Consider the following 27,917-nt stretch of genomic DNA (forward strand, 5'->3'; position numbering starts at 1 on the left):
TCTCTGCGGAAATGTCTCTTCTTGGGGGCAGCAGGGGGCTTCTGAGAGGCAGCGTCACCTCTCAGAGACCATCTGTCTTAGGAATGATTTTCAGGGTGAGGGGAGAGTTCCTGATTGGAGAGGGCGTCCCCGTGGAGACTATCAATCCATGGGAATGTGTCTCCCTGAGGGGGTCGCTGCGAGGAGGGGGGAGGGTTCCGCATAAGGAATATATCTTAGTGAGAATGTCTGTCTCCCTTGGGTGTTTCTTGGGTTGAAAGTCTCTCCATGGGCATGTTTCTCTCCTGGAGTGTCTCTCCTCATAGGTGTCTCTTCGTAGCTTGGCTCCCTTGGGGGCATATGGAAGCTTCTCCCTAGCTTACCCCCCTCCCGCCCCTACCCTCCCCCCCCCGCCCCCCCTAGCGCGGGCAGCCTTGGCCGAGGCCGGGCTCGGGCGCCCAGACGCAGTGACGGCGCCGGGTCCGCCCCACTTTGCTCCGCCCCCGCCACCCCCCCCCCCCACCCGCCGCCGCCGCCGCCGCCGCCGCCGCCGCGGTCCCCGCGGCTTCTCACTCCCTCCCTCTTCCCTCCTCCCGCCGCCGCCGCTACCGCCACCTCCCTCCTCCCTCCCCGGGGCCGAAGCCGCCGCCGCCATGGACGATTCGGGCCTGATTCGCCGCCGGAGGCTGCAGGTACGCGGCAGCCCCGGTCCCGGGTGGCGGTGAAGGGGTCGGAGCCCCGAGGCGGGGCCCGGCAGGGGGCGGGAGAACTTGCGCCCGGGCCGGCCAGGGAGCCCCCTCCCACGGCCTCGGGACGCTACCAGAGGGGAACTCGGTAGCCGCGCGTCCCGCCGCGCTGGCGACCCCGCCCCTCAGGCGCCGCCCGGGGCTCCAGGGAGCTGACGGAGGGGGTGCAGCCTAGCGCTCCCCCTCGAGGATAGCCTGAGGGGCACCTGGCCCGCCAGAGGGGGAGGGGGCTGGGACCGAAGTCATCGCCCTGGCTCAACGCCAATCTGGGGGTGAGGGGGCGCAAAGCAAAGTTAGTGCCCCAGGGCTCGCTCCCCTCGGGGCAACCGGCGCCGCAGAGGCAGTAAACATGTTTATACTGCAGCCTCGCCCCTCAGCACCCCAGGAACCCCTTTCTGAGGCATGGGGAACCCCTGCGACCTCCATGCATCTGCCCAGCCACCAGGATTCTTCCTACTGCCCTAATTGGACAGACACCCTAGACAGCCTTCCTCCTCACTCTTCATTCCTCCTCCCTTCACTACCCCCCCCCCCCCCCGCGAGATCCTCAAGTCCAGCCCAGCTTGTGGGTGGGCGGGAGCGATTTTTAGCTCCTTGCAGCCTTAGAAGATACTGGTCTCCAGGCTGCGCAGGCGCGGGAGTGAGTCCACTGCACAGAGTGGGACACTGAGGATGGTGGAGTGTGGGGAAATCCAGGCGTCAGGAACTCCCACCTTCAAGATGGGTGGGGATTCTGAAGCTGAGAAGAGTTCTTTTCTACTATCTTCTTACTGCGTTTCTAAGGGTTAATACGAGGGTTCGATGTTGTCCCTAAACTGACCCCAGCGAGGAAACTGATCAAAGCTTCATCTCAAGGCCTGCCTGGGGTCTGGTCCTTCTGATCCTCCTTGGAGCCCAGACCCACGCTACATAATCTGGAGGAGTTTAGATAAAGCCTAGGTGGCTCCAGACTCAGGCTACTTCCTAGCCTGGAGCTTGGACAAAAAAGGGGAGGATTCAAACCCTCATCCAGGGTCTACTTCTGGACTCCTCTAACCTACCATCCCTGAGGTTGGAGACCAAGATAAGCCGATCCGTCACTGCAGCAGGAAAAGTCGGAGTTAGATGATAGGAGGGACTTCCCAGGTGTCTGGAGGATGCTGGAGACAGAACTGGGTTGGAAAGCTAATTTGCTTTCGAACAGAGCCCAAATGGCTCCATCTAAGAGCCTTGGGCTCTTGAGAACTTCCCTGGATTCCCACCCGTTTTAGTGCTGGGGTGGGAAAAGGGGTTGTGGGAAAAGGGAGGAAGGGGCGGCAAAGCCAGAGCAGGTGCTGAAGCAGCCAGACTGGGTCCGCGCCGTCGGGTCCCCAGGAAAAGGGCGGTAAGGGGCGGAGCCTACAAGAGGGTGTGTTCCCGCCCTCCGGGCCAGCGCCGACTCCCATTGGCTCATCGCCACGCGGGCCTTCCAACGCTCAAGACCCCGCCCCCAGCCTGGGATCCTCCCACTCACCCACCGTTCCTTCCTGAGGCAACCCCTAGTCTGTGCTATCCCGCCGGAGTCCTGTCCCTACCTCTTCCTTTCCGGCGGGATTAACCACTTCGCTGCCTTGGATACACCCCCACCCACTGATGCAACCCCCTAGGAGCTGTCCCACAACTGCGGAGCTCCCGAGGGCCTCCAATTGTGTGCAGCTGGGATCGTATATACGAACAGCATCCTGAGTTCGAAAGCCCATCCCCAGCGCCGTCCATCAACCACTGGGAGAAGCAGAATCTGCTTGGCAGAGCGTCTCTGCAGCTAGTGATGGAGGTGGCGTCTGTTTACTCTGACGCAAGGATCCAAATCCCCTACCTCTCCAGTTTGCCCTTTACTTCTATTCTAGAATATTTAGGAGCGCTAGCAAATGGGGCTAGGTTCGAGGACTACTTGGGAGGTGTTTCAAGGTCCCCAGGGGCTCACCCTCGAAGGCCGAGTGTACCCGGATCTGGAATCCTGGCCTCCGTGGCCGAAAAATCCAGGTCTAGATTTCGCTTGGGCCATTGCGGTCGTCCCACCCAGCCGGCTGGTCCCAGCTGCTCCTCATTCAAACTGATCCTGCAAAAACAGAGGGAAAACCTGGAATGGATTTCTGGTCACCCGTGGCTCAGGGGAGCATGGCTGGAGATCTGGACAGTGTTCTCTTTGACCCCAACCATATGTCTGTCCTCTGTCCATGGGAGTGGGAGGTACCTTTGGCCCATCCTCTGTCAAGCAGCATGTCCATTCATAATGACTCCTGCTCCTATGACTTAATATTTATTGAGTGCTTACTATGTGCTAGGCCTCATGCTAAGGTGCCAGGCACCTGAATCATCTCACAGAGTCATCTGTTGGCAGGTCTGCTGGACCTTATTTGGAAGGTCATTTGCCAAGGTTATAAGGTCATTGGAGTGTTGGAAGGTCATTTACCAAGGTTATAAGAGGCAAATCTGAGCTTTGAACCCAGGGCTTTCTGCTTTCAGAATTCCTAGAAAGGATCTAGAACATAACTCATTTTCCCCTGGTTAGAGTCCATACCAAAAGGCTTTTGAAACTCTCACCAGAATCTTCCATCTGCAGCCCTACCCAGCCTCCTTTATTCACTTTGGCCTGTGGACACTGAACTGGCTGGAAGGTGGCACTCCTTCTGCCCGATGGTTTCCTGGGAAGAGGGCACAGACTTCCATAACTTTTAATCCCTATAGTGGCTTCCCGAGTGCTTGACAAACAGAACACAACCTTCTTCTGGTCTGGACACATAAAGTTAATAGTTAGCAATTGTTATCATTACCATTATCAGAAAAGACCACTTGGCCATTGTCTGGTTCCCATTGCAAATTTCAGTTTTGAGCGACCCTAACTATCCCACCCCCAACACTGAATCTGTCTGGGAGTGGGGTAGAACCCTTGGGGTGTGGAGTCATTCATTCATTCAACTTTCATGCTTGAACATACCAAGTTCATTCCTGTCTCTGGGCCTTGGCAGTTCCTTCTACCTGGAATGCTCTCTCCATAGATTCTTCCATGGCTGGCTCTTATTTTTTCAATAACTATCTTAAAAGTCACTTCCCCAGAGCAGCCCTCTCTGACTATTGTGTCCTCCTCCTGGCCATTTTGCATCATATCACCTTAATTTTATTAATGACACTTATTACTGTTTAAAATTATCGTGTTTACTTCTGTGTTAATTTGTTTATTGTCTGCTTCCCTTCTTTATATGCTAGTCCCAAAAGGGCAGGAGGTTTTTCCTCATTTGCTGCTGTGTCCCCAGTGCCTAGCACAGGGCCTGGCATACAGCAGGTGCTCAAGAAATATTTTCCACATAGGCTCCCGTTTGATTTGCACACACACACATGGAGGTGCCAACTCAGGAGTCCTATATTGGGCTCTGCTGGTGTCTGGGGTCGGGAGAGAAATCACTCTGGTACCCTCTCCCCCGAAGAGCCCCGCCCTCCGTGCATAACGTAGGTGTGGGTGAGGATGCTGATGAGTAGCTTGTCCCACCCAACTTTTGCCGCTCCCTGGGGTGACCGGGCTTGCAGACAGCAGCTGCTGGTCCACTCTGACCTCTATCCTTTTGCCCCCTTGCCTTCTAGAAGGATTTGCCTCTGCCCCGGAAAAGCAGCAGGTGAGCCTTGGGGAGAGATGCGCAGGGCCGGCCGCCCCTTTTCGAGTCCGGGTGGGGGCGCCAGGCGCGCGCGCGCGGGCGGGGCCTGGAGCGCTGGTGAGCAGCAGCGCCCCCTCCTGGCGGGCGGCAGCGGCACGGCCCTCCCTTCCCCCGCCCTCCCCTGCCCGCTGCGGCTCCAGCCTCCGCCCCGCGCGCTCGCTCCCCGCGCCGCCGCCGCCACTGCCGCACCTGCCACCATGTCGCCGCCGCCGGGTCATGTCTGACTCCCTCTGGACAGCGCTTTCCAATTTCTCGATGCCCTCCTTCCCTGGCGGCAGTATGTTCCGTCGCACCAAGAGGTAGAACCCCATCCCTCAGACCCTGACCCGGCCCTCCCCACTAAAGCCGCCCCTCCGGCCGCTGCCGCAGGGCGGGGCCCGGGATGCTGCACCCCGTCCAGCTGCGCCAGAGGTGCCCGTGCGGCGCCTTCTGCAGGGGATGGGGCTGAATTGGGGGACAGTGTGGGCCGAGACTGGGGGCACTGTGCGCCGGCGAGGACCGCTGCAGGGGGGAGGAGGCTGCGCCGGTTGTTGTTGGGGGGGGGGGGGGGGGTGTTGCGGCGCCTTTGTCTGCTGGCGCTGCGGGCTCCGGCAACCCAGTGGGGGTAGGGGAAGAAGGGGAGGGTGGGGGACTTGGCACCCTCGGAACAATAGCCGCAGCCTGGCCTCCCCCCGCCCCCATGCCGCGTGTTCTTGGCCTCGCTAATGTGCTCAGTCACTGTGGCAGGGGGTGAGGGGAATGGAGGGGCTGGGGGCTCCCTCTTCACAATCTGGGATCCCGAGGGGCAGAAGGAAAGGGGGGGGCTTTATCATAGCACAAACTACCCCCCCACCAAGAACACAGCCTCAGCCGGAAAATAGTGACACAGAGCGTCACGTAGGACATGATGTCACACACATGCACACATTACAGCCCTAGTGGCCCAGATACACCCTGGAGCCATCACGCATACAGTGGCCGTGGGTCAGAGTCATGCCCACCCAGACTCAGGGGGGCACCCCCAGCGTCACACACAGATGAACAGCCCAACAGGTACAGTGTTGTGTACATCTAGGACGATGTCACATGCATGACGATACACACACACGATTATGGCATCCAGGACGCACACAGACACATGTATGGCAATGACATCTATGTACCCAAGAATGTCACAGCACATGATATCACCTAAGCTTATCACATGCGGTGTCACACAGATGCCAGAATAAATGACACAGGGAATCCCGCCGAGACGGAGAGATATACAGTATCATACCGCATCATAGAGAAGACTCACCTAGGGAATGTCACACATGGTGGCAGGCTCACAGGGTATGAAACTCACACACAGTAGATGCCTCCCGTGGACACACACGGGGAATGTCACACACATACACAAGGGCAGGGTATCACACAGACTTAGAATGCCTCACAAAGACATAGACACATGTAGCAAAAATCATGCACGCACGCGCTCTAACGCACAATGGCACATCTAGTCATGGGCAAGTGGCATGGCACACTGTTTCACACAGACACAAAAGGTACAGGTCCTATCACATAAGGTAAACCCAACCCAGTGCTGAACTCACACACTGGGCGCCAACGTGGATACACACGGAGGATGTCACGCACAGCCCCAAAGACAATATACGCTCCTATCATTCCATGACTGACGCCGTGCCTCCCATGGTCACGGCCTCACATGATCCACACAGGTAATTTTGCACACACGTGCCACACGCACATCCCTTCCCATACGCAGCCCTGCCTAGGCCTCCATCACCTCCTCCTCTGAGCAATCCTCTGGGGCCACCTCCAAGCACACACAGATGGGAGACAGGCGGGGATCTGAGATGGGAAGGTGGCTGGCTGGTTGGGTTCACAAACTCACTGGGCTGCGGCCCGGCCCGGTCCCCTTGCCTCGCCTTCCCCGCAGCTGCCGCACCAGTAACCGGAAAAGCCTCATCCTGACCAGCACTTCGCCCACGCTGCCGCGACCCCACTCCCCACTGCCTGGACACCTGGGTGAGACAGGTGGTGGGTGCGGACCGGACTAGAGGAGGCGTGGCTACGGGGCAGGGGCGTGTCCGTGCCGCAGGATTGGGCGGAGACTGAACAGAGGAGGACCCAGATTGGGCAAAGGGCGGGGCCATCTTGTGTGGCAGTGGTCAATCGGCTGAAGGGGCCTTTGTGGGCGGAGGCCCAGGCGGAGCAAGACGGTGAAGAGGCTGGGGTTGAGGGGAGGTACCATACCTGAAGGGCGGGGCCATCTCAGATGTAGACGGAATCGGCCTGAAGGGGGGCTGGGCTGACTCCATAACCAAAACAGTCTAGAGAGGCGGGGCTACAGCTAAGGGGGCGTGGTCCACTCATACGGGGGTGGGACGAGACTAAACAGGGGAAGGGCTGCTGTTGGCAACCCGCTTTGGGGATGGAGCGGCCTGGTGGGATTGCCTCCCATACCAAGCTTTAAGATCCCCCTCTTTCCGCTACAGGTAGCAGTCCCCTGGACAGCCCCCGCAACTTCTCCCCCAACACCCCCGCCCACTTCTCGTTTGCCTCCTCCCGAAGGTGAGTCCCTCTCCCCAGGGCCCTAGAACCCTGGCCGGACCCTCCCCAACCACCGTCTGGGCCTCCATCTGTTCCCCTCCTAATTGCACCTGAGACGGGGCCTGAGGGACCCGCAGAGTGCCCCAGCGTCCCAGCGGGAATAAGCGCCAGGCCTTAGGGGCGGGGCCTATGAGAAGGCGGGGCCAACCGCCTGTTCGGAATCAAAGGGGGAGTGGGACTTCCTTTGCCGCGGAGCGAAAGCGCGTGCGCTCTGAGCCCAGGGTCTCAGTCTCCCCAGCCTCTAGCTCCAGGCCGGGCGTTTCCATAGCAACAGGACAGGGAACGGAGATGAAGTGCGCAAGCGCAGACTGCAAGATGCCCATTGAGGGACTTTGGTCTCCAACGTGAGAAAGGGCACCTAGAGTTATTTCTCCAGGGCCCGAGAGGAGCAATCATAGGTTTCCCTACGGGGATCTTTGAGGGTTTCTAGAATGTCGCGAATGAATTTTCTTGGGGCCTTTGGCGAAATTGGGGGAGGCAGAGAGATTCCTCCGATGCGTTTTGGAGAAACTTCTGGGAGTCACCAGGATGTTTGGGCGGGATTCTTTTTCTTTGAACTTGATTCATTCTAAAAACGTTGTCTGAACACGTGGTGCGAGCTGGGAGCTGAGCATAAGGGGTGAATGACAGTCTTTGTCCTCGGGGTGGAGTTGGGGTGGCGGGCCAGAGAGCGCAGATCACTGCAAAGACTGGTGTCACGCAGGACTGTGGGGACAGAGGATGCCTCCCTGGGGTGGCTGCGGAGAGATCCCCTTGGCTGCGGAATTCGGCTGAAGGCATTAGGGAGCCAGAAAAGGGCTCTAAGATTGGAACCTGATCTGGTCGCTTGCATGGTGGGTGGGCTAGGAGGGCCCCGCCCCCCGGAGGGAGGCTAATGCCTGGGAGTGTGTGTCCCTGTGATATGCAATCTTTGTGCTGATGTGGATGTGTGATTGTAGGCTTGTGAGACTGTGGTCGTGTGAGGCGGCCCTGCCCACACATATGCCCACGGGGGCGTGCATCGGCGTGCAAGTGTGAGCGTGTGTGAAGGTATCCCTGTGCATTTGTAAATGTGTGTGAATGCGTGAGAGAGCATGCCCTTCCAAGTACGTTTCCATGTGAGTGTGCAATCTGGTGGGAGTGTGAATGAATGTGTGGCTGCGTGGGAGTTTGAATGTGTGACTGAGTGCGTGAGCGTTCTCGAATGTGTCTGTGTGAACGTGGCAGAGTAGAACGTGTGTGAGGGAGTGTGCGTCTTTGTTTCAGAGTGTGAGTACTCCATCTCTACGTGTACGTGTTCGTGTGTGTGTGTGTGTGTGTGTGTACGTGTGTGTTTGCATGCGTGATGGTGTGTTCGTGTAGGGAAGCGTGCGATTTGGGCCCGTGTACGGGTCAGGGGTTGTGTGTGTGTCCGTGTTGAGGAGTCACGCGTGAAGGTGTATGATTGTCAGTGTGTGATCTCAACCACACGACTCACACTAACACTAGTGGGTGTGGCTGTGGGAGTGACCGTATCTGTGTGTGAGTGAGCAGGTGTGGGAGGATGTGGCAGCGTGTGTATTTGAAAAAGAGGGGCCCTTCTTCTCCGAGAAGGCTCAAGTGGCCTCAGTCTGAGCACTTTATCATGGGGGCAGCTTTGGGGATTCCTGATCTTTGCTCCAGGTCCCTGGTGCCCGGCTGGAAGACTTCCTCCTTACCTCTGTGGCTCTGAGGGCCTTTCGGAATCGTAGAGCACAGATATACCCCCAGCCCCTACCCTAGTGGTGGCCAGTGGCTTCCCTCACACCCTGAGGACGGGGAGGGGGGGAACCAGTGGGGCCTAGCAGCCTCTGAGCGTCTTGGCTGGGTTCCAGGGCGGACGGACGCCGTTGGTCTCTGGCTTCACTTCCTTCGTCCGGCTATGGCACCAACACACCCAGTTCCACCGTCTCGGTGAGTCGGCAGGTGGGCGAGTGGGCGGGAGCCCTCACCCAGGCCAGCAGTTGCGCTGGCCTTAATGAGGGTTTTGGGTTTCTCTAGTTTTCCAAGGTATCCACCCGTCCATCTATTGGCAAGTTACAGGTCCCCCTGAAAGCCCTGTTCTCCACCCTCAACATATCTTCTTGGGGGTCCTGCCTATCGCCGACTTATTTTACAGATAATGGTATTAAGGCTCACGGGTCGAACCACTGCCAAGGGTCTCCGCTGGCCGGGGCCAGCACACTCTTCCCCCAGAGTGCATTTGCTCAACCACCGCAATACCCAAAGTCTCCCTCCACCTGCCCCCTTTTCTGCCTGTGTCTCTGGTCCACTCATCCCTCCATTGGTATGATGTTCAGCAGACATTTATCACGCGACTGGCTGTCATATGGTGGGTGGGCTCTATAAGGTGGGCCAGGATCCAAGGATTCATGCAGCCCTCATGAGGGGAGACAGACCGGTAAGAAGATATTTACAATACAGGGTGTTGGAGCTGTTTTGGGAGTGGCACCAGGTAAGGTGATAACAGGAGGGAGCACCTGACTCAGCTGGGGGGGGGGAGGGTCAAGGAAGGCTTCCTGGAAGAGGTGGAATTGAAGCCAAGACAAAGGATCCGTAGGAGTTTGGCAGGTGGAGGAAGGAAAGGAGGGGTGTTTCACGAAGAGGGCCAGGGAACAGCATGCGCAGACTCCCAAAGGCGACAGAGAACTTGTTGCATTTGAAAGTTGAAAATAACCTCAAGTGGCTGGAGCTTTGGGGTGGAAGTGGAGGAACGAGGGTGAGGTAGGCAGTGACCCTGGTCATGCTGGGGCTTCTTAGCCAGGGCAGGGCGGCGGATCTTATTCTAAATGTGATGGGAAGCCATACAAAGGCTTTTTTTTTTTTTTTTTTGCTTTATATTAAATTTTACTAAAATTTCAGCCTGAGCTATTTGACATTGTGGTTCTGTAGATCATACGTTATGTGCATTGAAAAAAATTATTTTAATAGATACTGGTGGGATGGGGAGTGAGTGACGTAAACGTTTCAAAAGACCCTTCTGCCTGCAGAATCAAGTGGAGATCTTTGTTTCTCCACTGATATCTGCGGGTCTGTGTTGGCCCGACTGCGTGCTAGACCCTGACTCGGGACCAAGGAGAGCCAAGTCTCTGCCCTCAAGGAGCAGGCAGCAATAAAAATTAATAATAAAGATATAGTAAGTCAGGAGATAAATACAGCAAAAAGAAACAAGGCAGGGATAGGGGGTGAGGGATGTGTGTTCAGAGGGGTGAATGTCACCCACAGGGGTGACATTTAAGCAAAGATGTAAAGGAGGAGCGATCTGTAGTGATATGCTCCTGACAGAGGGAGCATAGGCCCCTCAATGCAAAGGCCCTGAGGCAGGAGTGTGCCTGGCTGGTTCAAGGACCATCCGGGAGGCCTGTGCAGCTGGACCGAGTAACTGATGGGGAGAGTGGGCGGAGGTGATGGCAGGGAGACAGGACCAGATCTTGCAGGACGTTGTGGGTCTTGAGGAGGACTTCAGGGTCCATACTGAGTAAGGTGGGAGCCACGGCGGGTTCTGAACAGAGGAGGGATATTACTTGATTCAGGCTTTAACAGGCTCCCACTGGCCACATCTGTGTGTGTCACAGTTCGCATCCGTGTCTGTCCCTGTCCCCCCTGTCTGTCTCCAGGAGTCCCAACCTGGACCCTGGGATCCAAGGATCATAAACCAGGTCCTGATCCCGACCCTGCCCAGGGGCCCATCAGCCCCCAGGAGTCCCAGCCCAGGGTCGCGAGCTGTGGGGGGACTGCGGTGGCTCTGACCCCGGCCCCGCTCCTCCCCCCAGTCTTCCTGCTCCTCCCAGGAGCGCCTGCACCAGCTGCCCTACCAGCCCACCGTGGATGAGCTCCACTTCCTTTCCAAACACTTCGGCAGCACCGAGAGCATCACAGACGAAGATGGTGGCCGCCGCTCTCCTGCAGTGCGGCCCCGCTCGCGGAGCCTCAGGTGGGTAGATAACCTCCCTCCACCCCAAGTTGGTGGTCGTGTCCCGTGAGACCTCTGCCCGCGCGATTAAACGGGTGACAGCACGACGGGTGAAGTTTTACGGGGGAGCGGGGGTGGGATCTAACACCTGGCTGCTTCCGGAGGCTGGGGGCTGCACAGGATGCGCTTTTCTCCCCGCAGCCCCGGGCGCTCCCCCTCTTCCTACGACAACGAGATCGTGATGATGAACCATGTCTACAAGGAGAGGTTCCCGAAGGTGAGGCGGGGCGGGGGGCGGCCGCGGGGAGGCCCGGGCGGCGGGAGCCCTCGCTCGCCTTAGCTCCGCGCGCCCCCTGGTGGCCGGCGCGCGCAGCGCAGCGCAGGCTCCCGGCGGCCACAGCCTCCGGGCGCAGCCCCGCGCCGGCACCCCGGCCCTCTGTCCCCCTCGCAGGCCACCGCGCAGATGGAGGAGAAGCTGCGCGACTTCGCCCGTGCCTACGAACCTGACAGCGTGCTGCCGCTGGCCGACGGCGTGCTCAGCTTCATCCACCACCAGATCATCGAGCTGGCCCGGGACTGCCTGACCAAGTCCCGCGACGGCCTCATCACCACCGTGTACTTCTACGAGTTGCAGGAGAACCTGGAGAAGCTGCTGCAGGATGTGAGTGTGTGTGTTTCGGGGGGCGCTGGCTCGGTCAGGCCCGACTCCTTCTTTCACCCCACTTCCGTTCAGAGGGCGCCTACCACGTGCCGGGCGCCGCCGTGGGACTTCAGGGGTGGGAGAGAAAGACGTGGTCCCCAGTGGAAGGACGTGGTGCTCGTCCGGAGTGATGGGGGAGGCAGGGACTTAACCTCCCTCACCTCCTTCAGGTCTTTACTCAAATATCAGCATCTCAGGTGGCGTCTAGACCCCCTTATTTAAAATGTCAAACCCACGACCCACCGTCTCTTGTCTCTTTAGTTTTCTCCTTAGCACTTAGCCCCTTCCGTCCTCCTGTGTATTTTTCTTTATCTTCTTTCTTGTCTCACTTGCTCAAATGTCAGTCCCACGGGTGGATGATGAGGTTGTCTGTTCATTGCTGCGGCCCTGATGCCTGGCACGGTGTCCTGCACACAGTAGGTGATTAATAAATTTTGGTTCCATGGATGAATGAATGAAAGTAAACAAGATGATACCCCCACTTAACTCAATGACAGTGGGTAGCATTTATTAAGCAACTACTGTGTGCTGGGGCAGTGGGAACCCAACAGTGAACAAACTAGAGAAATATCCCTGCCCTCTTGGGGCTGATATTCTAATGTGGAAGGTGGATAGGAAACATGGAAACAGATCAAGGTATTTGGTGATTTCACCTGATGCTTAGGGCTATGAAGCAAATGGAACAGGGCAATCAGATGGAGTGTCAAGGACTCCCTTGTTAGGTCCAGAAGGCCTCCCCAGAGGAGGTGACATTGAAGTTGGGACAAGAATAATGAGGAAGTGACAGTTATGAGAAGTGCTGGGGGGAATGTGTGCCGAGCAGGGTGAACGGCACATGCAAAGGCCCTGAGGTGAGAAGGCAATCTGGGAAATTCTAGGAGCACAGAAGCCAAGTGACTGTACTGTCTTCAGGGAATGACGTTGGATAAGGGCACAAAGACCAGAATACGGGGCTTTGGGCTCTAGGCGCCCACTCCGACCTAAAGGGCAGTATGTTGACTTATGGGATTCATCATCAGATCTGGTTTGAGTCTGGATTCTGCCACTAGATTCGTAGGAATTGAGAGCACAGACCAAACGGCCCAGATTCACATCCAGCTCATCACTTACTGTGGAGCCTTTGCCAAGTCACTTAACCTCTCTGTGCCTCAGTCCTTCTGCTATAAAAAGGGAATTTGCTCATTCATTAATTCCACAAATATTTATTAAGCACCTGTTCCAGGCCTCCCACTGGCCTAGAAGCTGGAGAATTCCCTGGAAATAAAACAAACAAAAGTCCCTACCCTCAGGAAGCTGACATTCTATTAAGGAGAGTCAGAAGATAAATAAAAAGCATCAGGGCTGGGACTGGGATGAGACAAGTATTTAATCTCCCCCCCCTCAGGATATTAAAGTAATTATAGGAAAAATTGAAAAGTGGGTATGTTAAAACTTAACATTATTTCGAGTATTTTATTTATAATCAAACCAGAATTTGTCAGAATTTTACTTTTCTGGTTTTAATCATCAACAATATTTTTTTAAATTTTTTTTAACGTTTTATTTATTTTTGAGACAGAGAGAGACAGAGCATGAATGGGGGAGGGTCAGAGAGAGAGGGAGACACAGAATCCGAAACAGGCTCCAGGCTCTGAGCTGTCAGCACAGAGCCCGACGCGGGGCTCGAACTCGCGGACCGCGAGATCATGACCTGAGCCGAAGTCGGACGCTTAACCGACTGAGCCACCCAGGCGCCCCAACAATATTTTTATTAAAGCTGTTAATCACTGAGAAAACATGTACAGATTCCCACACACTTCCTCCCTTTTGCTTCAAGCTCCAGTGTGGCTCAGGACAACCCTAACAGATCCTATCCTCCCTTAAATTTTGTTATTTTGCTTATCATGGATTTTTTTTTTTTTGCATGCTTTTTTCACATCCTGCATTAAAATCTTAGTTACCTTGAAGACTGAGATTTTTGGCTTCAGGGTGAGATGCCTCATTGCCTCACCCTAGTCTTGGCCTTGATAGACACAATAGAGAAATTGACATGTGGCCTGGTAGAAGGGGATTCATGGGATAGAAAACAGGAAAAGCAGAGTACGGTCATTAATGAGGATTGAGGGCACAGCCAGGAGGTGGGGTGCGACTTTAGACGCGGATCAGGTAGCCACACAGGGACCGGAGGGGAAAGCATGCCCGGGGTGGAGGGATTCTAACTTGGCCTGGAGCATAGGCTGTTTTGAAGATGAATGAGAGAAGGTTTTAGGACAACATTGCCTACCATCATTGTCATTCTTTTTACCGTGTGGCCCGAGCCTCAGTTTTCTCACCTGTAAAATGGGACAACAGCAACAGTGTGTACCCAGTGGGGTGGGGAGAGGGGCCTGGCTGAAGCCGGGGCACCCGTGAAAGCTACCCCCACTGTGCCCGCCGCCCCAGGCCTATGAACGCTCAGAGAGCATGGAGGTTGCCTTCGTCACCCAGCTGGTCAAGAAGCTCCTCATCATCATCTCGCGCCCCGCGAGGCTGCTGGAGTGCCTGGTGAGGGGACTGGACGTGGTGGGGGGGGGGGGGGAGCGGGTAGGGGTTGGGGGAGGGTTGGAGCCCACCCTGAGCCTGCTGCTGCCCTGCCCCAGGAATTCAACCCCGAGGAGTTCTACCATTTGCTGGAGGCGGCGGAGGGCCACGCCAAGGAAGGCCACCTTGTCAAGACTGACATCCCCCGCTACATCATCCGCCAGCTGGGCCTCACCCGTGACCCCTTTCCAGGTGCTGGCTGGTGGGTGCAGGGGGCTGGGGTGAACCCACCCGGACCCCAGCCTCCGCTCACACTCAGCCCCTTCCTAGACGTGGTACACCTGGAGGAACAGGACAGCGGTGGTTCCAATACACCGGAGCAGGACGACCTCTCTGAGGTAAGGCCAAGAGGGCCAGCGGTCAGCACTCTGGTTTCAGCAGGACAGGCCAGGGCTCACCTCCTGGCCCTGTGTCCTCAGGCTGGGTGGATCTCTTGGTCCCTGGTCCGAGCCTCAGTTTCCCCATCTGTGAACTGGGTTAACCATCGCCATTCCTCCGTGGGCCTTTTCTCTTTTCATGGTAAAATACACATAATCCAACCACGTACCCATGGTACTTAAAACGTACCATTTTAAGCATTCATTTTATTTTATTTATTTATTTTTTTTAATTTTTTTTAATGTTTATTTATTTTTGAGACAGAGACAGAGCATGAATGGGGGAGGGGCAGAGAGAGAGGGAGACACAGAATCGGAAGCAGGCTCCAGGCTCTGAGCCATCAGCCCAGAGCCCGACGCGGGGCTTGAACTCACGGATCGCGAGATCATGACCCGAGCTGAAGTCGGATGCTTAACCGACTGAGCCACCCAGGCGCCCCTTAAGCATTCATTTTAAAATGAACAATTCAGTGGGTTTTAGTATATTCACAATAAGGTATAACCCTAACCCTCACTTCTAGCAGTTACTTCCCACTCTCCCTGCCCACCCCTCCCCCCCGACCCTCCTGGCAACCTCTGAATTGGGACACTACAGATTTGCCCATTCTGGATATTTCGTGTAAATTTCATAGTTGGCCTCAATGTGTATTTCATATATATTTCTGGATATTCCATATAGGTTTACTTTCACTCAGCGCTTGGTTCCTTTTTATGGCTGAATCGTATTCCATTGGATGGGTCTTCTGCATTTGTTTATCCTTTGTCTCTTGATGGACGTTGGGGTTGTTCCCGTCTTTTGGCTGCTGCCTGAAAGTGAAAGTGCTGCCACGGACATGTGTGTATAACCTTTCGGTCCTTTTGGGTGCACAGCCAGGAGCAGAATTGCTGGTCATGTGGATCGTGAGGAACCCCGCGTGGGGTTTTGGGTCGGTTGGACGTCTCTGCATTAGCCACTTAACATAGTGAAAACGGCCGTGGTCCCACCTCTAAGCCAGCCACGCTTTGACAGATGTTCCTTCTGTGAGACTGCCAGCTCTGGTGGCCGCACATGTGCTTTCTCTGAACTCTGCAGTGCTTTGTTTCTTTGTTTGTTTGTTTTTGTTTTTTCAAATTGCAGCAAAATCTAGAGATGAGAAGATCTTGACTCACAATCTGGGTTTGGGCCTTCTTTTGAAAAATTGGAAGTTCTGATAACACCGTGGTGGAGCCAGCTGGCTCTAAGTGGGGGCGCTTGCCCCTAGGACATGGGGCACTTGGCCCCCCAGTCATGCATGGTGCCCCCCACCGCCCGCCCCCCCCCCTGCCTGGCCCCTTAAGGCATTTGAATTCGTAACCTTTGTTTCAAGTTGTGTCTATGAATTCACACACATCACACATGCACATCTTTCCTTTATCTATATATTGAACAGAATCTCACTATGCGTGCCATTTGTTTAATTTTTTGAATAGGTAATGGAATGACATCACTCAAAACTCTAAAACTCTAAAAAGGTATTTATCTTTAATTGTTGTTTGTAGGATTCTACCTATTTCATTCAATCAAACTTGTCAATTGAGTGATTCAAATCTTCCACGTCCCTATTCTTTCTTCTTCTTCTTCTTTTTTTTTTTTTTTTTTGCCTGGTTAATCTAATCGTTTCTGAGAAATATGTGTGAAATCCTTGTTTTGAGCAATTTCTTTTCCTGTAATTCTGTCAAGTTTTGGGTCAGATGTTTTTAGACTACGTTCTTAGGAGCATACAAATCTAACATTTTCATATCACACATTTTTGTGAAATACTTATGGGATAAATCTCTTTGTCCCAAAGAAAAATAAGCATAATTTTCACAAAACGTGTACAGAGAAATATCTTACACCCACTCTTGTCCCCCCATTGACCTATATCCCCCCCAAATATTAGTATATGTGCTACTGAGCACCCCCTAAATACGATTAGATAGCTCCATTTTGCCAAAAAACTTACAGCACATTTTGCTCCTTGCTTTTTTCCCCCACTTAATAAAATACTGGATCAGTGTACTGAGCGATTCCTTGCTGTTTAACAGTGGCACAGTATTCCTTTACGCAGATGCCTCTCATGTGTTTAACCAGTTTCCTAAAGATGAACATATGGGTCGCTTCCAATCTTGCAATGAGCGAGGTGATGCATATGTAATTTTTCACATGCATATCTGTAGCAATAACTCGAAAATGAAATTACTGGATCAAAGGGAACACGCACTTCTTTTTATATGCCAGAGTACCTTGCATGGAGGTTGTACCATTTTACACACCCGATAGGAAGGTATAAAAGTACCTGTTCCAACACAGCTTCACCCAGAGTGTGTCAGCTTTTTGGATCCTTTTGGCCAGTCTGCCAGGTGAAAAACTGTATCTTGGGGTAGTTTTGATTTGCTCTTCAGCCACTCTATGTGAGGTTCAGCATCTTTTCATATGGTTACAAGCTCTAATTGTAGTTCACATATCTTGTCTGTATTTTCTCTTCCATTGGTGGGCTTTTTGTTATTGATTTCTGGTAGCTTTTTGTATAGGAAGGTGATTATTTCGTAGGCTTCTTTCCTAGTGGAAAAAAGTTAGGAATATAGCTTCAGAGTCAGTATCAGGTTCCAGGCCTGACTTTGTTACTCCTTCACTGTGGCACTTGACGAAGGATCCATCCACCCCCTCTCTGTGCCGCAGATTCCTCATGTGTAAAATGGGATAAGAGTTCTAGTCTTGTGATGATGGTGGTGGTGGTCTCCCTTTTTCCCCTGCAGGGCCGCAGCGCCACCACCAAGGCTAAGAAACCACCCGGAGAGAATGACTTCGAGACCATCAAGCTCATAAGCAACGGTGCCTACGGGTGAGCCACCCGGGGCTCTGGCGGGGGGAGGGTGGCGGAGGCCGGGTGTCTCGGAGGTGATGGCCGGTCCTCGCTCTCTCCCCCTGCAGCGCTGTCTACCTGGTGCGGCACCGAGAGACGAGGCAGCGCTTCGCGATGAAGAAGATAAACAAACAGAACCTGATCTTGCGCAACCAGATCCAGCAGGCCTTTGTGGAGCGGGATATACTCACCTTCGCCGAGAACCCCTTTGTGGTCGGCATGTTCTGCTCCTTTGAGACCCGGCGCCACCTCTGCATGGTCATGGAATACGTGGAAGGTGTGGCTGCCCGTGGGACTGCAGGGAAGATGGGGGGATGCACGCTGGTCACGGTTGCTCGGTGGCCTGTCTGAGCCTCAGTTACCTAATTGACTCTCCACTTGTATGTTTATCCACCTATTTATCTATCCAGCCATTGATTATCCATCTCATCTGTTTATTTGTATCTAGCCGCATATTGGTTTGTCTATCTATCTGCTTTGGTTTCATTCAGTATAAGTACATCCATCCAATTGCCCATCCACCACCCACCCATCCGTCATCCATCTGTCTATCCATCCATCCATCCGTCCATCCATCCATCCATCCATCCGTCCATCCATCCATCCATCCATCCGTCCATCCATCCATCCATCCGTCCATCCATCCATCCATCCATCTGTCCATCCATCCGTCCATCCATCCGTCCATCCATCCATCTGTCCATCCATCTGTCTATCCATCCATCCATCCGTCCATCCATCCGTCCATCCATCCGTCCATCCGTCCGTCCATCCGTCCGTCCATCCGTCCATCCATCCGTCCATCCATCTGTCTATCCATCCATCCATCCGTCCATCCATCCGTCCATCCATCCGTCCATCCATCCGTCCATCCATCCGTCCATCCATCCATCCATCCATCCGTCCATCCATCCGTCCATCCATCCATCCATCCATCCGTCCATCCATCTGTCCATCCCATTCATACACCCATTTGATTATCCCTCCGTTTGCCCATCCATACATCTGTTATCCATTACATCTATTTTAAAAAATTATCAGAGCTCATGTTTTAGAGAATATTAGGTTTACAGAAAAACTGACTGGAAAGTACATCGAGTTCCCAGATAACCCCCTTTCCTCCCAGTTTCCTCTACGATTTACCCGTTGTCTTCCTGTGGCGCATTTGTTACAATTGAACCAACGTGGATACGTGATTATTAACTGAAGTCCCCAGTTTATACTGGGGTTCCCTCTTTGCCTTGCACATCTATTTTCATGCATCCGTCTTTTTATACATCGAGCCATTCATTCACCCATCCACTTATTCACCCACCATTATCCGACACTCATTTATCCATCAATATTTATGCACCTATTTCATCGTCCATCCACCCATTTGCTGTCCATATTTTTATCGATCCATCCACAACTGCATTCTAGCAGCCCCCTTATCCTACCTGGCTCTCTCCTTCTGTTCTTCCACAATTTATCCATCCATGTATCCACCCATCTGTTTACTCTCTGTCCAGCCAGCCACCAGTGTATTTTTTCACCTGCTTATCCACCCATCCATGCTTATATTCACCCAAATATTAATTCATCCAGTGCCCGAAACACACATCCTGTGGCTATTGGGACACGCAGGGTCTCTATGCTGCCCCCAAGCCTCAGTCAACCATCCGTTCACCCAACAGATGTCCCCTCTTCGTTTTCCTCATGCCACAGGCCGCACTAGGCGCTGGTGGCAGTTGGGACCCAGACAGGCACCTCTCCCCCCATGGAGGTTACATTCTGGTCTGTGCAGACAGGCAATAAACAAGCAAAACAAGACAGAGGAGGCCAGGTGATTTCATATAGCGAGGATGCCATCAGGGACCATGAGGCTCAAAGAGGCAGGGGCCTGGAAGAGGAAACCCGAGCACAAAGGCTCTTAAGTGAGAAGGTGTCTGGATTTGGAGGAGCGGTGAGGAGGCCAGGGAAGCTGGAGCCAAGTGAGCAAAGCCACGGGGAGACGGGCGGGGCGGGGCGGGGCGGGGGAGATCGGCAGGTGACTGGGCTGGGCATGCAGGGCCTTGCAGAGCCCCGAATGGCATTGGATTTCATTCCAGGTGCAGCAGACATTGGCCGTGAGGTCTTAAACAGAGTGGATGTGATCTGAATTTATGTTTTAAAATATCCATTCAGCTGCTGCAGTGAGGGCAGAGGCAAGGAGACCAAGATGGAGGTGACCGCACAAGTTTAAGGTCCTGCGCCCCCTGAGTGTGGCCCGGCCCCGAAGTCTCATCTGGAAGTCATTCCACTTGGTTCTCAGCATCAGTGTGTGTCAGGATTCCCTGAGGTTGTGGCCAAATGCAGATTCCTGGGCCCCACCCTCAGGGAGTCTGATTTGTCAGTTTCTGACACCCAGCTAAACCTGGCTCAAGCTGGAAGGAAGGAAGGAAGGAAGGAAGGAAGGAAGGAAGGAAGGAAGGAAGGAAGGAAGTTGTTGACTTGTGATTAAAAAAAAATCATGCCACCTTCAGGAATGGCTGTATCTGGGTGCTCAAACTATGTCATCAGGCATCTCTTCGTCTCTTGACCCTGTCCTTCCATGTGTAGACTTCCCTCTAGACAGGCTCTGATGTAGCAGAGTTGCTATCCAGCCGATCCCAGTTTACATTCTATGAGATCAGCAATCTTTGTGAAAATAGAAGGGAAAGTCAGTCGGGGACTGAGTCACTGAGGCAACTTGGGTTACATGCTGGTCTGGCTGCTGCGCCTGGAAGAAACCCCAGCCTTTGTAACAGGAAGGAGGAACGGATCTTAGGAGACCAAAACACGAATGCTGCTTACAGTCAATCTGGTGGGGGCCAGGAATCTACATTTTAAGGCCCCAGACCATCAAGATTCAGACTCCAGGAGATCAAGAGCCATATGCTTCCAGATTCAGTCAATAAGCAGGCAGGCTTGGGGTGCCTGGCTGGCTCAGTTGGAAGAGTATGTGACCTTTGATCTTGGAGTCATGAGTTCGAGCCCCATCCATGTTGGGTGTGGAAATTACTTAAAATCTTAGGGGAAAAAACAAGTCAGGCTTTTGTACTGGCCAGATCTATCCTCCAGCATCGACTCCTTGCGCGACCCAACCTCTCTCTGAGTTTCAGTCCCCTCCCCTGTGAAATCAGCTGATCATATTAACTTTGGAGGATGGCTAAGAGGAGGAGAGAAGCCTGGTAGAGGGCACTCCCCATGTGATCCGGGGAGAGGGAGGCCCCTCTCTGAGCCTCAGTCTTCCTTAGCTGTGAAATGGGAGCCATGTGAGGTGAGGACTCGATGTTACGGTGCGTGTTGAGGGCTCAGCTCTAGGCTGAGGGTGCCTCGCTCTTCACACGGGCCAACTCCTTCCCCCACAGGGGGGGACTGCGCCACCCTGCTGAAGAACATCGGGGCGCTGCCTGTGGAGATGGCGCGCATGTACTTTGCCGAGACGGTGCTGGCTCTGGAGTATTTGCACAACTACGGCATCGTTCACCGCGACCTCAAGCCTGACAAGTGAGCCTTGGCCCTTCCCATCACTGCCTCCCTGCTGATGGGGAAGCCGCGGCATGGGAGGGCCAGGAGTGGACCTGGGCCTCACTTCTGAGACCCTCCCCTCCCCCCACCCATTGCAGCCTACTCATCACCTCTATGGGGCACATCAAGCTCACGGATTTTGGCCTCTCCAAGATGGGGCTTATGAGCCTCACCACCAACCTGTATGAAGGCCACATTGAGAAGGACGCCCGGGAGTTCCTGGACAAACAGGTGTGTGTGCGGGCATGGGGGTCACCGTGGGTGGAGTGACCCGGCAGAACCGCGGGGCCCAGGGCCTGGTGGGGGGCTCGGCTCTCCCTCGAGGCCCCTCCTGCGGCCAGGGCGCAGGCTGATGGCCTGCCCCCAGGTGTGTGGGACCCCAGAGTACATCGCACCCGAGGTCATCCTGCGCCAGGGCTACGGCAAGCCGGTGGACTGGTGGGCCATGGGCATCATTCTCTATGAGTTCCTGGTGGGCTGCGTACCCTTCTTTGGAGACACGCCCGAAGAACTCTTCGGACAGGTCATCAGCGGTGCGTGCCTCCGTGGTGGGCAGGTGGGGGCGCGGGGTCATGGGCCACCCCAAGGCCTCGCAGACTCCAAAAAGTGACCCCCAGGCCCGCCTTTTCTGCAGATGACATCCTGTGGCCAGAGGGGGACGAGGCCCTGCCCTCGGATGCCCAGCTCCTGATATCCAGTCTCCTGCAGACCAACCCCTTGGTCCGGCTTGGGGCAGGTGAGGGGTCTGCTTTTCAGAGAAACTGAGGGCGGGGGGCCGCTGTCAGAGAGCAGGACTCCCAGGGCCGCGGTCTGGGGCTGTCTGCTGGGCTGGCCTTCAGCCCCTCCGGGACCGCCTCCCCTCCCCACTCCACCTGCTCCCTCCCCAGGTGGTGCCTTTGAGGTGAAGCAGCACAGTTTCTTTCGAGACCTGGACTGGACAGGACTGCTGAGGCAGAAGGCCGAGTTCATCCCGCACCTGGAGTCCGAGGATGACACCAGCTACTTCGACAGTGAGCAGGGACAGGGGGCGGGATCCGGTGAGGTGAGAGAGCCCGGGCGGGGACCCCAGCCGGCTGGAGGACCTCCCAGACGAGAGGGCTGAGGTTGTGGTGGGGGTGTGCATTGCTGGGAGGCTTGGCCCGGCGTAGAGGTGGGGCTCAGCCTGAGAAGAGGGTAAGAAAAGAGGCCGGGGTAGGGATGGGTCCTGGAGTGGGAGGAGTTCTCAAGTTGGGCCTGCTCCTGGGCCCGGTCCAGTGGGCGGTGCTAGGACCCAGAATGAGGTAGGGCCCGGGGTTGAAGGTGGGATCTGGAGGTGTGGCTTCTCTGGAGCCTCTGCGAGTGGGGCTGGGCCCCAGCTTGGGGGAGGGGCCCGAGTCCGACCGGGGAGTGGGGCAGAGGCCTGCAGGCCTGTTCCGGCGGGGTGTGGGGGTTGTGTCTGATCTGAGGAGTGGACCCTTGCCTGCGGTTATGGCCCACCTCCCAATCCTCAGCCCGCTCAGACAGGTATCATCACGTGAATTCCTATGATGAGGACGACACCACAGAAGAGGAGCCCGTGGAAATACGCCAGTTCTCCTCTTGCTCGCCGCGCTTCAGCAAGGTGGGCCGAGGCTGGGCTAGGGGTGGGTGAGACCCCGGGGGGCCGGGGCCAATGGTGGTGGGGACCCAGGTCTCGAGCCGGGGAAGCCACTGAGGGGGTAAGAGATCCGGGAGCGATAAGGCTTTCGGGGGCGGCAGCATGGGGGTCTTGGGACTGCCCCCGTGGCCTCCAGTGGAATCTAACGGGAACCCGGACAGTTGTAGAAAGGAAGCCCGCGGTGGGGCTGGGCTAGTTCTGAATGGGGCGGGGTCAGGACCTGGGGCCTGGGAGGATGCGCAGTGGGGGGCGGGGGCAAGGCTGGGCAAGATCTCGCCTGGGGAAAGAGCGGAAGGGGGTGCAGGCCTCGCCTGGACGAGACTAGACATAATTGTGGGAAGCCTAGGAAGGTGGGGGCAAGAACAGATTCTTGAGGGCACGGGCGGGTCAGGGCCTAACCGTGGAGCGGGGCCTGAATTGAGTTGTAGGTGGCCGGGGTACTTCCCAGAACTGGGCGGAGCCCGGCCGTGGGCAGGTGCAGCGTAGTTTGGGCGTCCGGCAGCGGGAAGCGCATTGGCCCGAGAGCGAAGGCGGGACCTGGGGCCGGGCCGGACCTGCCTCCCACCACCCAGCGTCTGCCCTTGCAGGTGTATAGCAGTATGGAGCAACTGTCGCAGCACGAGCCCAAGACCCCCGTGGCGGCAGCGGGGCCCGGCAAGCGGGAGCCCAGCGCTAAGGGCCCAGAGGACAAGGCGGCCGGCAAGCGGGAGGGCCTGGGAGGCCTGACCCTGCGCGAGAAGACCTGGAGAGGGGGCTCCCCGGAGATGTGAGCAGGGACCGGAATGGGTTTGGGGACGGGGCCCAAAGGGGCGTGTCTCCTCTGACACCCCCCCACCCCCACCCCTTCCAGCAGCAAGCGTTTCTCGGCTTCTGAGGCCAGCTTCCTAGAAGGGGAGGCCAGTCCCCCGCTGGGCGCGCGCCGCCGTTTCTCTGCATTGTTAGAGCCCAGCCGCTTCAGCGCCCCTCAAGAGGACGAGGATGAGGCCCGGATGCGCAGGCCTCCCCGGCCCAGCTCCGACCCCCCAGGCTCGCTGGATGCGCGAGCCGCCAAAGAGGCGGTTCATGGGGACGGCACCCCCAGCGCTGGGGACCCCGAGGCCAGTGAGTGTCCCCTTCGCCGCCTTCCCCAGTTCCCCAGTGACCGTATACTGAGCATTCAGTGAGCGTGGTGCTGTTTATACAAGATCTCACCCACTCTTCACACTCCAGCCTGGGATTCTCATCAACATGGGGAACACCTCGTGTTCCATTCTCAGTCCACAAATGTATTTGAGCGCTTCTGTGTATCAGGAGCTGTGCTAAATGGGTATGTCACCTGCTTTCATGAAACTCACAAGTAAGAGAGAGAAGGGGAAGAGCATTCCAGGCAGAGGGAACAGCTCGCAGAAGTCCGTGGCCTCGGACTGGCCCCTAACCCACTTGTTCTGTTGCAGCTGACCGCCCACGCCCAGGTGACCTCTGCCCACCCTCGAAGGATGGGGACTCATCAGGCCCTAGGGCCACCAATGACCTGGTTCTGCGCCGGGCGCGGCACCAGCAGCTGTCAGGAGACCCCGCAGTGGAGAAGAGGCCTTCTCGAACTGGGGGCAAAGTCATCAAGTCAGCTTCGGCCACTGCTTTGTCCGTCATGATTCCTGCAGGTGACCTTGGGTTCCACATAGCAGGGGAGGGGCTGTCTCCATTTGTGCCAGGAGAGGCCGATGGAAACACTGTATTTTCCCTGTCCACAATGATTGGCTCTGGGATGGACCAATGAGAACCCCGGGACTTTGACTTGGGAGGAAGGAGGAGCAGATACAGGGAGAGATGTGTCTTGAGTCGGCCCCAATCTCTGACCTTGGCTCTGTGTCTGCAGTGGACCCCCATGGAAGCTCACCCCTGGCCAGCCCCATGTCCCCACGATCTCTCTCCTCCAACCCATCCTCACGGGACTCCTCACCCAGCCGGGACTACTCACCGGCTGTCAGTGGGCTCCGCTCCCCCATCACCATCCAACGCTCTGGCAAGAAGTACGGCTTCACGCTGCGTGCCATTCGCGTCTACATGGGTGACTCAGATGTCTACAGTGTTCATCACATTGTCTGGGTGAGCGCTCGTGCTTGGAGTCTATGTCCCAAGATGAGGGGTGGGTGGGTGGAGAGAAGTCCCCCCCCCCCCCGGGGGATGAGAGACTGCTCAAACTGTAGAAATGGGTAGCCTGGTAAGACTCCTCTGTGACCAGTACTCTCCCTCCCCTTTCTGAGCCTCAGTTTCTTCATTTGTAAATCGGGGAGGATAATTACTATTTTACAAGGTGTGACGAGGATTGTTGCGCACGCAGAGCTAGGTGCCTGGTGCAAGAAGCTCAGGGAGCTTTCTTTGTTACCAATCCTGTGACCCTACCCCTACGGGGTGTCCTGTCCCCAGCACGTGGAAGAGGGGGGCCCAGCCCAGGAAGCAGGGCTTTGTGCTGGTGACCTCATCACCCACGTGAACGGAGAGCCTGTGCACGGCATGGTGCATCCTGAGGTCGTCGAGCTGATCCTTAAGGTGAGTGCAAGGGAGGGAGCACCCTGCCCGGAGGGTGGGGGAAGGGTGAAGAGATCTTGGGGAACTGGAGCTTCTGGAGCAGCCTCCAGCAGAGCACTTCCCCCTTTCTAACCCCCAGAGTGGCAATAAGGTAGCAGTGACTACAACACCCTTCGAAAATACCTCCATTCGCATTGGCCCTGCCCGGCGCAGCAGCTACAAAGCCAAAATGGCTAGGAGGAACAAGCGGCCCTCTGCCAAGGAGGGCCAGGAGAGGTGAGTGGGGCCAAATGCCTTGGGCAGGGCTCTAAACAGCGGGCTGAGGAAACCCGCGGCGCGCGCGTGCGTGTGCGCGCGCGTGTGCGTGTGTGTGTGTGTGTGTGCAGTGGGCGGGGCTAAGGTGGGAGGTGGTGGGGACCTGAGGAGGGAAGTGGCCAGGAAAAGTGGCCGGTCGAGGCCATGCAGCAAAAACAAGAGGACAGAGAAAGAAGAGCTGGGCAAGTGGCAGAAGCCAGGGAAGGAAGCTGTGCCAGGTTTCTAGGTTGGGAAGAAAACCTTGGAAGGTGGGCAGCGCCAGCACTTGTCAACTAAAGAGGAGACCATCTAGGGGACGGTCCTGACCTGTTGGATGTATTTAGACGGCTGGGAGGGCTGGGAGAAGGGATTTCTAGGTGAAATGAGGACGCTAGGCAAGACTGGGCCAATGGAGGTAATTTCTTCCTTTCTAGGTAGGAGGAGCTAGGAGAGGTGGGCGGGGCCGGGAGAATGTGTTTCGATCAGTGAGTTTGTCCTGGATGCGTCGTTGAGGGGGGTTCGAGTGAGGAGCTAAACAAAATTGGGTCAGGAGAATTTCTCCCAGCCCCTGTCAGGTAGACTGTAGCTGGAGACAGAGGAGCTAGAGAGGTGGGCGGGCCAGAAAAAAGTTGGGGTTTTTTTGTTTGTTGTTTTTTTTAAAGTTGGTCTTGAGGAGTGTTTTCCTAGCTTGGGGTGGGGGCGTCCAGGAAGGAATGGGTGGAGCCTGAGGCGGGAGGAGCCTAATGGGACCAGCGGCCAGGAAAGTTCTTTTGGTTCTGATAGGTGGGTTGCAGCAGGGAAGGGAGGGGCCAGGAAGGGTGGGCGGTCGTGCGGCCCAGAAGTGGGAGAAGCCGGGAGAAGCCGGGAGTCCCGGAATTTGGTGAAGGGTAGGTGGCCCCCTCTTTGTCCCCCAGCAAGAAGCGCAGCTCCCTCTTCCGCAAGATCACAAAGCAGTCAAACCTGCTGCACACTAGCCGCTCGCTGTCGTCGCTGAATCGGTCGCTCTCGTCCAGCGACAGCCTCCCGGGCTCGCCCACGCACGGGCTGCCTGCACGCTCGCCTACCCACAGCTACCGCTCCACGCCCGACTCCGCCTACCTAGGTACGCTCTGCGCCTGCGCGCGGCGGGCCAGGCGGCGAAGGGTGGCGGGGCTGTGCCCTGGCGGTGCCCTCCGCGCGCTCCAGCCCCTCTCGCCCGTCCGCAGGCGCCTCCTCCCAGAGCAGCTCGCCGGCCTCGAGCACGCCCAACTCGCCGGCGTCGTCGGCGTCGCACCACATCCGACCCAGCACGCTGCACGGCCTGTCGCCGAAACTGCACCGCCAGTACCGCTCTGCGCGCTGCAAGTCGGCCGGCAACATCCCGCTGTCGCCGCTGGCGCACACGCCGTCCCCGACACAGGCGTCGCCGCCGCCGCTGCCAGGCCACACGGTGGGCAGCTCGCACACGACGCAGAGCTTCCCTGCGAAGCTGCACTCGTCGCCGCCGGTGGTGCGCCCGCGCCCCAAGAGTGCAGAGCCCCCGCGCTCGCCTCTCCTCAAACGCGTGCAGTCGGCGGAGAAGCTGGGAGCCTCGCTGGGCGCGGACAAGAAGGGCGCACTGCGCAAACACAGCCTAGAGGTCGGCCACCCGGATTTCCGCAAGGACTTTCACGGCGAGCTGGCGCTACATAGCCTCGCTGAATCTGACGGCGAGACGCCCCCCGTCGAGGGTCCTGGCGCACCCCGGCAGGTCGCCGTTCGTCGCCTGGGCCGCCAAGAGTCGCCCCTGAGCTTGGGCGCGGACCCGCTGCTGCCCGAGGGCGCCCCGAGGCCGCCGGCGTCCAGTAAGGAGAAGGAGTCCCCCGGGGGTGCCGAGGCCTGCACCCCACCCCGCGCGACAACTCCCGGGGGCCGGACCCTGGAGCGGGATGCCAGCGGCACACGGCACCAGAGCGTGCAGACAGAGGATGGAGCGGGTGGGGTGGCCAGGGCTGTGGCAAAGGCCGCGCTGAGCCCGGTGCAGGAACATGAGACCGGCAGGCGCAGCAGTTCGGGTGAGGCGGGCACACCCCCGGTGCCAATTGTCGTAGAGCCTGTGCGTCCCGGGGCCAAGGCCGGGACGCCCCAGCCTCCCGGTGCAGACTCCAAGGGGTTGCAGGAATCCACGTCCCTGGCACCTCCGGCACCTGAGGTCCCCCGGGGTCGGGAGTGCTGGGTGCTGGAGGTGGTGGAGGAGCGGACCACGCTGAGCGGGCCTCGCTCCAAGCCCACCTCCCCCAAACTCTCCCCAGATCCCCAGGCCCCCTCCCTAGCCTCCACAAAGAATGGGTCCAGCGGTGCAGGGCCCCCAGCTCCACCTGCTTCCCTCTCAGCCCCAGCCACCAAGCCTGAGGCGGGGCTGACCTCCCGGTGCCCTGCTGACGCTATACCCCCAGCAGGCCTGACCAAAAAAGGTGCGCCCTGCCCCACGCCTCCGGGCCCGTAGCCCAGGGGGCCGCTGGCTCTGCTCTGTACAGCCACCTGTATACATATGTACACATATAAATAAAGTGTGTCTGTGCTGTGTGAGCT

The 27,917-nt window shown here is 56.6% G+C and overlaps 1 protein-coding gene across 5 annotated transcripts; it reads left to right on the forward strand.

Annotated features, from left to right (window-relative positions):
• Positions 1 to 523: 523 nt before the first annotated feature.
• On the forward strand, positions 524 to 27,914 carry MAST1 (microtubule associated serine/threonine kinase 1). 5 transcript variants are annotated; one of them, XM_053896685.1, is made up of 27 exons: positions 524 to 671; positions 4,326 to 4,354; positions 6,315 to 6,403; positions 6,874 to 6,949; positions 8,821 to 8,899; positions 10,759 to 10,919; positions 11,100 to 11,175; positions 11,350 to 11,559; positions 14,020 to 14,121; positions 14,217 to 14,349; positions 14,428 to 14,495; positions 17,292 to 17,377; positions 17,467 to 17,675; positions 20,770 to 20,908; positions 21,028 to 21,160; positions 21,297 to 21,462; positions 21,564 to 21,665; positions 21,817 to 21,939; positions 22,420 to 22,529; positions 23,153 to 23,331; positions 23,416 to 23,666; positions 23,999 to 24,205; positions 24,421 to 24,650; positions 24,972 to 25,094; positions 25,213 to 25,349; positions 26,282 to 26,469; positions 26,573 to 27,914. In XM_053896685.1, the coding sequence occupies exons 1-27, from the start codon at positions 633 to 635 to the stop codon at positions 27,829 to 27,831; spliced, it is 4,704 nt and encodes a 1,567-aa protein (XP_053752660.1). In that variant the 5' UTR covers positions 524 to 632; the 3' UTR covers positions 27,832 to 27,914. The 5 variants fall into 5 exon arrangements, with proteins under 5 accessions (XP_053752660.1, XP_053752659.1, XP_053752661.1 ...); XM_053896684.1 differs by having other exon boundaries at positions 525 to 671; positions 4,323 to 4,354; XM_053896686.1 differs by lacking the exon at positions 524 to 671 and adding an exon at positions 2,497 to 2,517 and having other exon boundaries at positions 4,323 to 4,354.
• The last annotated feature ends 3 nt before the right edge of the window (positions 27,915 to 27,917 follow it).

Source organism: Panthera pardus, unplaced genomic scaffold, assembly GCF_024362965.1.
Source record: "Panthera pardus isolate Hobbes unplaced genomic scaffold, ASM2436296v1 HiC_scaffold_8, whole genome shotgun sequence".
NCBI lineage: Eukaryota > Metazoa > Chordata > Mammalia > Carnivora > Felidae > Panthera > Panthera pardus.